This window comes from Melanotaenia boesemani, chromosome 1 (assembly GCF_017639745.1).
Source record: "Melanotaenia boesemani isolate fMelBoe1 chromosome 1, fMelBoe1.pri, whole genome shotgun sequence".
NCBI classification, from domain to species: domain Eukaryota; kingdom Metazoa; phylum Chordata; class Actinopteri; order Atheriniformes; family Melanotaeniidae; genus Melanotaenia; species Melanotaenia boesemani.
In genome coordinates, this window is record NC_055682.1 from 41,603,712 (window position 1) to 41,615,987 (window position 12,276).

General features: G+C 41.0%; 1 protein-coding gene across 1 annotated transcript in view; it reads left to right on the plus strand.

The window, feature by feature from the left end:
• il16 (interleukin 16) overlaps positions 1–12,276 on the plus strand; it is a 211,826-nt gene that overhangs the window by 151,632 nt on the left and 47,918 nt on the right. Inside the window, exon 9 of the mRNA XM_041985129.1 lies at positions 10,047–10,157. Coding sequence (XP_041841063.1) covers positions 10,047–10,157 — 111 coding nt within the window. The remainder of the gene's footprint in view (positions 1–10,046; positions 10,158–12,276) is intronic.

The window sequence follows — 12,276 nt, forward strand, 5'->3', positions numbered from 1 at the left end:
TCTTTGATGTATTGCATGTACTGTAAACGAACAGCTATCACATACACGCAGTTCTCTTTGATGTACTGCTTGTATTGTAAACGACCAGCTATTACATACACGCAGTCCTCTTTGATGTACTGCTTGTACTGTAAACGACCAGCTATTACATACACGCAGTCCTCTTTGATGTACAGCTTGTAATGTAAACGACCAGCTATCATATACACGCCGTCCTCTTTGATGTACAGCTTGTAATGTAAACGACCAGCTATCACAGACACGCCGTCCTGTTTGATGACCAGCTATTACGTACATGCAGTCCTCTTTGATGTACTGCTTGTATTGTAAATGACCAGCTATCACATAGACGCAGCCCTCTTTGATGTACTGCTTGTACTGTAAACGACCAGCTATCACATACACGCCGTCCTCTTTGATGTACAGCTTGTATTGTAAACGACCAGCTATCACATACACGCCGTCCTCTTTGATGTACTGCTTGTACTGTAAAAGACCAGCTATTACATACACGCAGTCCTCTTTGATGTACTGCTTGTAATGTAAACGACCAGCTATTACATACACGCAGTCCTCTTTGATGTACTGCTTGTACTGTAAACGACCAGCTATTACATACGCAGTCCTCTTTGATGTACTGCTTGTACTGTAAACGACCAGCTATCATATACACGCCGTCCTCTTTGATGTAGAGCTTGTACTGTAAACGACCAGCTATCACATACACGCCGTCCTCTTTGATGTACTGCTTGTATCGTAAACGACCAGCTATCACATACACGCAGTCCTCTTTGATGTACAGCTTGTACTGTAAACGACCAGCTATCACATACACGCAGTCCTCTTTGATGTACAGCTTGTATTGTAAACGACCAGCTATCACATACACGCCGTCCTCTTTGATGTACTGCTTGTATCGTAAACGACCAGCTATTACATTCAGGCAGTCCTCTTTGATGTACAGCTTGTATTGTAAACGACCAGCTATCACATACACGCAGTCCTTTGATGTACTGCTTGTAATGTAAACGACCAGCTATTACATACACGCAGTCCTCTTTGATGTACTGCTTGTATTGTAAACGACCAGCTATTACATACACGCAGTCCTCTTTGATGTACTGCTTGTACTGTAAACGACCAGCTATTATATAGATGCAGTCCTCTTTGATGTACAGCTTGTACTGTAAACGACCAGCTATCATATACACGCCGTCCTCTTTGATGTACAGCTTGTACTGTAAACGACCAGCTATTACGTACACGCAGTCCTCTTTGATGTACTGCTTGTATTGTAAATGACCAGCTATCACATAGACGCAGTCCTCTTTGATGTACTGCTTGTACTGTAAACGACCAGCTATGACATACACGCCGTCCTCTTTGATGTACAGCTTGTATTGTAAAAGACCAGCTATCACATAGACGCAGTCCTCTTTGATGTACTGCTTGTACTGTAAACGACCAGCTATGACATACACGCAAGTCCTCTTTGATGTACTGCTTGTACTGTAAACGACCAGCTATCACATACACGCAAGTCCTCTTTGATGTATTGCTTGTACTGTAAACGACCAGCTATCACATACACGCTGTCCTCTTTGATGTACAGCTTGTATTGTAAAAGACCAGCTATCACATAGACGCAGTCCTCTTTGATGTACAGCTTGTAATGTAAACGACCAGCTATCACATACACGCAGTCCTTTGATGTACTGCTTGTAATGTAAACGACCAGCTATTACATACACGCAGTCCTCTTTGATGTACTGCTTGTATTGTAAACGACCAGCTATTACATACACGCAGTCCTCTTTGATGTACTGCTTGTACTGTAAACGACCAGCTATTATATAGATGCAGTCCTCTTTGATGTACAGCTTGTACTGTAAACGACCAGCTATCATATACACGCCGTCCTCTTTGATGTACAGCTTGTACTGTAAACGACCAGCTATTACGTACACGCAGTCCTCTTTGATGTACTGCTTGTATTGTAAATGACCAGCTATCACATAGACGCAGTCCTCTTTGATGTACTGCTTGTACTGTAAACGACCAGCTATGACATACACGCAAGTCCTCTTTGATGTACTGCTTGTACTGTAAACGACCAGCTATCACATACACGCAAGTCCTCTTTGATGTATTGCTTGTACTGTAAACGACCAGCTATCACATACACGCTGTCCTCTTTGATGTACAGCTTGTACTGTAAACGACCAGCTATCACATACACGCCGTCCTCTTTGATGTACTGCTTGTACTGTAAACGACCAGCTATTACATACACGCAGTCCTCTTTGATGTACTGCTTGTAATGTAAACGACCAGCTATCACATACACGCAGTCCTCTTTGATGTACAGCTTGTACTGTAAACGACCAGCTATCACGTACACGCAGTCCTCTTTGATGTACTGCTTGTATCGTAAACGACCAGCTATTACATTCAGGCAGTACTCTTTGATGTACAGCTTGTACTGTAAACGACCTGCTATCACATACACGCCGTCCTCTTTGATGTACTGCTTGTACTGTAAACGACCAGCTATCACATACACGCAGTCCTCTTTGATGTACTGCTTGTACTGTAAACGACCAGATATCACATACACGCAGTCCTCTTTGATGTAGTGCTTGTACTGTAAACGACCAGCTATCACATACACGCAGTCCTCTTTGATGTAGTGCTTGTACTGTAAACGACCAGATATCACATACACGCAAGTCCCCTTTGATGACCAGCTATTACACACACACACACACACACACACACATACATGGGTTGTTGAATCTGGGTTCAAGCTGTCAACTCATCTGTAAACGTAGGGGAACATGGATAAGGACTTTGAATAATCGGAATACAATGTAACAAGTAAGATCACCACGTATCGGCAGGAGGGATGGAATCCAAATCATGGATAAGAGAGAGGGCCGCTAGAGGAATGTCAGCCGGGGAGCTGAAAAAATTGCTGAACCAGTGATAGAGTTACAATGACAGAGGGTTAATAGTGCTGGGAAGAGCACTTCAAAAAAGTCTGGATATTCCTCCAATTTATCCAAAAAAGAACTATCAAAGTCCATAATCCAAATCCAATCCTAGAAACAATCCAAAGGTCAGATTCCAAAAAGAACCACACAGGCTTAAAACAGAATTTACCAGACTGTGGAGTTAACACCAACAATCAGGCAATGAAAAGCAGAAAAATTCTGGTCTATATAGGACACAATACAGGTGGAGCACATCAGCAATCAGAGGTAGAGGGAGAATGCCTTCAGGGGCAGCTGGGAAATATCAACCTTAGCCTAAATACCATGGCAATATATGTGTATATCTTAGGGCAGTAGAAAATAATGTGTTAATGGCGTTAACTAACTTATGTAATTAAATGCAATAATATTTTTAACGCATGCACAGCATGACAAGACCATTCATCTGTCATTTCTCTGTTATGATGGCGGGACATGGAGAGGCAAGATGGATCAGATGAACCCCTGCGCTGGACCCTCAAGCCCTCGAATATTTATATTATATTATCTTATATTTAAGATATAAGCAATGTACACAAGGAGCCAGAGGTTGATGCTTCCTGATTACAGCCTGGACTCCTGAATATATCCCTGCCATGTTTGCAGCACCATCATAGGCTTGCCCTCTCAACCCAGTTATTGACAAGTTCAGACGGAGCAGTACATCCATAATCACCTTTGCAAGGTTTTCTCCTGCAGTCACAGACACTTCATACATGCCAACAAATTCTTCATGAACTATCAGGTCATGATCAACGTATCTCACACACACTGCCTCCTGCTCCTATCCTGACACGTCTTGTGTTCTATCCATAATCACATAAAAACTGCAGTTGCGGGATGAAATGAACCCAAGGGAAGTCCTGATACCATTGTCCCTGAAATCTTAGAGTTTTGTCTGCCAATCTCTGAGACACGATGGTCTTAGGATCTGGCCGATGTGGTTTTAAAGTGGCCACAGAAGGTCCATGCTCTGCTTAATGTCTGTCTGAAGCCTCTCCCTGCCTGTCAGTGCTGCAGCCTGGTCTCTCCTCTGACACATGACCTTCTCCCTGTGCTGCCTGTTGCCACATAGACAAAAACATTCAGTATAAATGAGAGTAGTTATGAAATAGCAGTGGAAATGCTAATCTTAGTCACTCTTATCCTATATACATTTCCTTAGCCAGTTATAATTTCTCTGACAATTTCTCCTGCATTAATGTAGATAAACATGCAAAGTAAAATTTCTAAATAGAATTAAGAATAGTGGTGGTGACACAGCTGTGAAAATTAATCACAAAGTCAGTCATGCTATCGATATTTTTTCTCAGCTATTCTTTTCTCACCTGTGACCCTGCATAATGATCCCTGTTATCCTCTGGTCCACCGTCTCCTCTCTCACCTGCTCTTTCTACTGTGGAAACAAATAATAAAAAATTTGTGGAAAGCAACATTTTGAAATAGAATTAGGAAAACAGTAGTAATAGTGAAATTGTTGTAGAATTTAACCTCAAAATCCCTTTTATTGCTATCGATATTTTCTCTCAGCCAGTTATAACAGAGACATTCTACGAACCTTGGTTATAATTTCTTCTCACCTGCTGTGAAGACCCTCCATGTCCATCCCTGCTGCTGGCCCCTGGCCCACTTTCTCCGCCTTCACCCTGCTCTTTCTGTTGTATAAAGGTTAAAAACAAATGTGCAAAACAACAGCGAGCACAAGTTCTGTGCAGAAATTAAGGAGGACTGGGTTTATTCCTAGGAGGTAGATTAGCCAAAAAATTCAAGTAAGGGTATTTTTTTCTTTAGAATAATATTACTTACGTAGAAGTAAATAGTACTCATCCAAATAATTACTTGGGTAAGAGTAAAATAGTATCAAGTGAAAAAACTGCTGAAGTACTGTGTAGCCTAACATCTGGTTTTATTAATCAAATAACATTAATGCAATCATTCAATCAAAAAAACCATCAGCAATCAGCAAATTCGTGTACTTTTCTATATTCTTTTTCTATAATCTTATTTTCCACCCAGAAGTGAGTAATCTTAGAGTAGCCAAAATAGTAGCCTAACGCTACTTGAATAAGAGCAGCCTATTGTTACTTCAGAATATTACTCAAGTAAAAGTCAAAATTATTTTCCAACAAAACAACTCTCAAAAGTACAATTTATCCAAAAAGTTATTCAAGTAAATGTAACGGAGTAGATACTACAACCTCTACCTTAACTAGCTAGCTTAGCTAACTAAATTGACATCTGTCATCTTTTAAAATCCTCATGGGCAATATAATATATAATATACAATATAGAAGGTTTCTGTTTAGCTAAACAGTGTCTACATTCAACAGCATTACTTATCTTACGCGGTTTGTTTGGAAGAAACTGGTTTGCTGAACATGTTTGAAAATGTCAATCACTCCAAAGAGAGCCGTTTCTGTTCACCTGCTTTAGCTTCGTCTGCTCATGTTGCGTTCAGATGCGGCTCAGAAAAACGTGTTTCCACATGTTAAAAATGAATTTAGTGGTTGTAGTGGCTGTAAATAGTGCGGGGGACAGAGGACAGAGATACGGGAAGTGCGGGGGACATGTCTAGAGTGTGTCTAGAGTGGGAACAGTGTGCTATGATTTTCACTGTACAAAATTCTCATGATGTTTGTGTAATTTAGCAACAAAGGGAAAGGGCTATCTCAATTCTCTTTTGGATGAATGGGAATAGCTAAGTGCTTTCTCATTTTCTGTAAGTAAAGAGGTGTTCTTATATATTTTGTATATTTTAGATCTTAGTTATGTTTGCTTAAGCCAATCGACTCCTCAAAACCCATAAATGTATATCAAGCATCAATAAGGTTTTAAAAACTATTTTATAGTTTTGTTCCATCTTGTGGTCATTTATTTATGATCTCATTTATCATAGAGCTGTTATCAAAACTGCTGTCGTAGCACTAACCGCTAATCAATAACATACATTAACGTTAGCTAGTTTGCTTATGTAGCTAATGGTCGTCAGCATAGACCTCTGAGTTTGTATCATAACATTATAACATAACAAAAAATTTAGGTTTTTTGCCTAAATATAATATTATGTATATATATAAAGTTTAGTTTCAGTGGAAGCAGGAAATTTTAACAGCTGTTTCTGTTAGAGTTTTCCCCAAAAGTGGAAGCAACAGACCAGAGCAGCATCGTTTCTAAACCGCCAAGAAAATGTTGCACTTAAGGTGCAAAAAGACCAGACGGAAACAAAAGAAAAATAACTTTTGTTGTTGCTCTGGGCTCTGTGTTTTTCTCCATTTTCTCATATATATATATATATATGTGTGTGTGTGTGTGTTTGTGTGTGTGTGTATAGCTAGCAAACAATCTAATGTATAGGAAGCATTAAATAGATAACTTGAACATTCTGAAACTGACCTCACAAAAAGATGAAAAGATTTCCAGTAGATTTTATTGCCTCCGATCATGTTCGAGGTTCTGGGATGCTTTCTTTTTGCCTGGGGTTTTATGGTGGATGCAGTCATCTCCAAAGTAGCTACTGTACACCTGTTAGCTTCAAGGTGTCCAATTATCTGCATGTCCTGCCTGTTTTTCTGCTGCTGAAGAATCCATCCATGTTATACATTAACTGTGGAGAAAGTTTACGGCTACACGACTACAGTCAAAGATACAAATCTTCACCATTTCACCCTGGTTTCCAACCAGAAAGATATATTTTAAAAAATATTTTAGCCACGTATTTAGAGGCATTGTGGAAGTTCCAGAGAGACACTTGCAGCTCCAGAGTTGCAGGTTGGAGACCCCTGATGTTTGTAAACCAAAACTTACTGCATTTTCTTTATATAACAGTAGGACTTCTTTTAAAGGAAAGAGACATTTTGCGCGTAACAATGTGATTAATCACTATTAAAATTTTTTAATCATTGCCCAGCACTAATATATATATGTGTATGTGTGTGTGTGTGTGTGTGTGTGTGATCACTTTTAAAAAACCTTTGAAAACTCAAGAATTGTACATACATACACATAAAATTAAAAAGAAGAGTTGTTGTTATATAAATTGATTGACAAAGTGAGCATGAAACAATATTCTTGTCCTCAGTTTATGTCAACGCCGTCAGATTTTTTCGTAAACTTCCTTAAACAAGGCATAAGCATGAGCAGCTATATCACTGAGGACTCCTTTTATTTCCCTGGCTGTGCTGGATGCAACACTACCACACACACTCTGGTGAATTTAAAACTTTTTAAATTTTTAGACAATCAGTGTCACAGCTGGATTATGTCAACACCGCCATAATTGGTACTTTCACAAATTTGTCCATGTTTTGCTGTGCCAAAACTATAAGTTAAATTTAGCTTTGCTGCACCCCCCTTTGTAACTCAGAGAGCAAACATGACATGCAAGAGAGGGATGGACAAAGGTGGAAGAGAAGCGTTTGCGACAAAAAATGAATACAAATAAGTTAGACGGAAAAAAGAGCAAAGAGGAAACAAAGAAGGCATTGGAGAGGCACAGAGAAGATCCAGACAGGCCATCTCTACAATAGAAGTACGGAACACAGCCCACTCGGACTCAATGGCCCCCGCCTCATCCAGGACATGGTTGAAGCTCTGCCGGAGATGGGAGTTGACATTCTTTCTGACAGGGGACTCTGCCAGACGTTTCCAGCAGACCCTCACAACACGCTTGGGTCTGCCAGGCCTGACAGGCATCCTCCACCACCATCTGAGCCAACTCACCACCAGGTGGTGATCAGTTGACAGCTCCGCCCCTCTCTTCACCCGAGTGTCCAGAACATGCGGCCACAAGTCCGATGATACGACTACAAAGTCGATCACCGAACTTCGGCCTAGAGGGTCCTGGTGCCAAGTGCACATGTGGACACTCTTATGCCTGTACATGGTGTTTGTTATGGACAGTCCATGACGAGCACATGAGTCCAATAACAAAACACCACTTGGATTCAGATCAGGGGGGCTGTTCTTTGCAATCACTCCCCTCCATGTCTTACTGTCATTGCCCTTGTGAGCATTGAAGTCCCCCAGCAGAATGAGAGAGTTCCCAGAAGTAGTGCTCTCCAACACCCCCTCCAAGGACTCCAAAAAGGGTCTAACCTTTCTTAAGGACAGCAGTTCCAGAGCCCAGGCTGTGCGTCGAAGTAAGTCTAACTATATCTAGCTAACACCACTCAACCTCGCACACCAGCTCAGGCTCCTTCCCCACCAGAAAGGTGACATTCCATGTCCCTAGAGCTACCTTCTGCAGCCGAGGATCAGACCGCCAGGGTCCCTGCCTTTGGCCGCTACCCAGCTCACATTGCACCTGACCCCTGTTGCCCCTCCTGCAGGTTGTAAGCCCACGGGAGGGAGGGCCCATGTCACCCTTTCAGGCTGAGCCTGACCGAGCCCCATGGGCAAAGGCCCAGCCACCAAGCGCTCGTGTCCATGCCCCACCTCCAGACCTGGCTCCAGAGGGGGGCCCCCGTTACCCACATCTGGGCAAGGGAAACCTGGGTCCACAGTTTTTTGCCATTATAGGGATGCTTTCATCTGTTTCCTCCCCTAGACACCTGTTTGCCATGGGTGACGCTACCAGGGGGATAAAGCCCCCGACAACATAGCTCCTAGGATCGAACTCCTGGTAATGTGGCGGCTCAGGGAGGAGGTTAATATATTTAGTTATATACATTTTAAATAGAAGCATTTAGTCAATCTTTTGTAACAATCTGTTTAAAAATAAATTGGTTCATTAATCAGGAATACACACTTCTTATCAACTCCGTCAGCTGTTTTTCAGGAGTCAGATGTATGTTTTGTTAATTCTTTTAAAAAATGTTTTTTACTTTTTCTCGAGTTTGTGTTGTTTATATAATGAAGGAACTTCTAATCTACATGTTTTTCTGTCTTTGTTAGTCCATGAAATTGTTTTTACCATATCAAAACTAAAATCAGAATTTAGAAATGAAAATATTTGAAAACTTGAGTTTTCCAGTACGCTGTGAGATCAGAATATAATTTTGCATATTGTATTTTATTATATTTAAGAATTAAAAACCCCTATTACAACACACTTCAGAACTTTAGGCTCTTTATTTGTTACTTCCAAGTGTGTCTGATCAAGTTGACACAAATCATGTTCAAACGGGATAAAGGTACATTTAAAAAAAGAAAAGTTAATATTTGGAACCTGTTCCTTTACATGGTGAAATAGCAAAGACTTTTCTCTCCTTGAATATAAAACTCTAAAGGAGAAAGTGACAATTTTTGAAAAAATATTTTTTAAACCTCTTTTGTCCCAATTCTCAAGAATGAGTAATATATATATAGAGAGAGGATGTGAAGAATCGTGTTCAGCAGCTTGTGCAGCATTATTCTCTGGACAATCAGCTCCGGGAGCTCCCAGGAGCTGTTCCCAGAACAGAAACAGAGCTTCTGGATCCATTTCTTCAGTTTCTGTCTCTGGCTTTGGTTCTGCTTCCTCGTCAGATGCTTTAAAGCAGAATGAACTCTCCACCACAGACAGATAAAAGATATGAAACATCTTGGTGCAGACGTTGAAGAATCTCACCTTCCTCCAGAGCTGAACAATGAGTAAAGTCACACTGAAGCAAATTCGATTTTAGGAACCTTCAGCAGATTTCAGAGATTCTGTCAGGAACCTGGATCCCTATTTATACTGTTAGAGGTATTTAACCCATAAGAGCCAGGCGTGACATATTTTTTACATACAGTTTCTGAAACATTTTGCTTCATTTATGGTATAAACTTTACTTAAAATCCTGTTGAACACATTCTGATACTCGTCTTCTGTCTCCTAATAGATACCCAGAAGCACAAAACCACATTATAATATTTGTAAACTATCACATGGTAATAAATGATAGATATCCCCCCAATATTTTGTTATATTCAGTTAAAGGGCCAAATAAAGACCTCATTTTAAATAAATTGGACTTTTCCCACCATTTTTTCATGGGTTGGGCCTTTATGGGTTAAAACATCCACATAATACATGTATATGTGTGTGTGTTGCAGCCTCTTCATTGCCCATCCCGCTCTCTCAGCTCCACCCAGCTGCTCAGCTCCTGCAGCAACATCCAGGCCTTCATCATCTGCAATATTGTGCTGATGAAGGGACATGGCAAGGTAGGACCCAAACATCATCATCACACATTTATCCCTGCTTCGGCCCAGGAGGGAGCCCCTCCCCTGTGTCTTACGACCACGGTCTGGAGATTAGACGGTTAACATGTGAATGAATTACACGAATGAATTGCCTGTCAGAAAAATATAAGTTACACTCTAATATTTGGTTGGATTCCCTTTGTCTTTGATTACAGCAGCATTCTCTGTAGCATTGTCTCGATAAGCTTCTGTAATGTCACAACATTTATTTCCCTCCTGAGTTGCATTCATTTTAACCCAAGATCTTGTAATGATGATAGGAGATACATGATAGGAGAGTCGGACCACCAGCACATTCCAGAGCTTCTCAGTGGGGTTAAGGTTTTGACTCTATGGTGGCCAAACCATGTGTGAAAATGATGTATCATCATCATCTTTATGCTCCCTAGCAAACTGAAGCCTTCTTTCTTTTTCTTCATTGATAGGTGGTTTTCTGAAGTCCCAGTCCATTTACATTGTGTGAAAATATTCTTGCACTATTAAACATAATTGGTAATTTTTTTATTATCTAATTTCATCAAATGTATAAGTGATCACCGATCACCATCATTGAAGATGTTTTTCTTGCAAAACACAACAATTAGCACCCCATTATTCTAACTACGGGTTAGAATTATGCGGCGCTAAGGGGAGCTTGGCTCCACCTGAAAACACTCACCTGAGACCAGAGCAATTTCTCAGGGGGAGCAATTGTTATGACAAAGTTTTCTATGGAGAAGAATTATCATGTTCTGATCTTATTTCCTGTACAGGGGTATGTCTGATGAAGACTGCATCAATGTCCTGCAGTTTCTGGTACATGTCAACATGAGGCATGATTTTGTGAAACAGCTGCAGAAAAACTTGAAATCCTCATCCTGCAGCATCCTCAGGAAGCCAGATGCCTCCCTCAGGGCATCTGCTTCGAGTTCGTCTGTATGAGTTCATCTAGGTTCTCATACAGTGTTAACAGTTCTGCTGCTGAAGTTCTATCTTGTGACTGAAGGTCTTGGTCTTTTCCCAACAATCTAGTCAAGCATGCTTGTGTGTTTGAGTGAGCAGGTAAAAAAAAACTGACAATACCGCCCAAATCAAAAACAAACAACAAAAAACTCTCTCTGCTGGGATGTGAGAAGTGGCTTGCTGCATAATGAAATTCAGCTAATGTGCATAACAGTGCATAGAATGGACATTTTTTAAATCTCAGATCTTTTGCTTCACACCAGCCTGCTCTTCTCTCATGACACAGGTTTCATTTTGCACTGAGTTTCTCCTTGTCACCACCGGAAAACGATTCACTGAGTCTGTCCAGCAGTACACTGGCAATCGTTAGATGTTGCATCCACAACAGGTAAAGAACTCTAAAAAGCGTTCTTGCACCGTATGCTGAGCATTAATGTACCTCACCACGAGCACCAGCTGCGTCTGTGGTTTCATCAGCTTGGATGGCTACAAATTTAGCAGACTTTACCTCCTCTGTAATGCGACTCCTGAAGACAGCTTGCATGCTAACTAAGCTCGTTCTGCACAGTCTTTGACGTTCCTTTGGAAACGGTAGCGATTTTCAGGCACTCCTCAAATACCTCATCCAACGACTAATCCACGAAAAATGCCAGGGTGACTTCAGCCTTCACTTTCGTCTTTACCTCACATGGCTAACTCAAACCCTCCACAAAACTTCACAAAGTCAATGAGTTGAGCCAGGATGCGCTGGTTCTGCTCACCCCATCATTGCGACGGTGAACTGCTACCCGGTAACTCTCATCTAAATAATATCAGTTGAGAATTTACCTTCTCCTTGGTCAAGCTCTCAGCAAGATTTGTAATTAGTAGTCACACACTCACGTATATGTTAAAATATTTATTACAGATTGAGAAATAGTATACAATACAGGTCTGGGTTCAGCGTTCTCTCCCTACAGCCAGACAGCAATGGGTCAGATCAGGCAGCCTGAGGTCTGAACACCAACTTAAATGTCCCTTGAACCTTTATAGAATACAAAATGTAGGTAGATGTGCTCCACCCTCCACCTAAGATAATGGAAGAAGAAGTAGACGAGAAAAAGCTGGGGAGTGACAGGCACAGTAAATTTCTGGATCA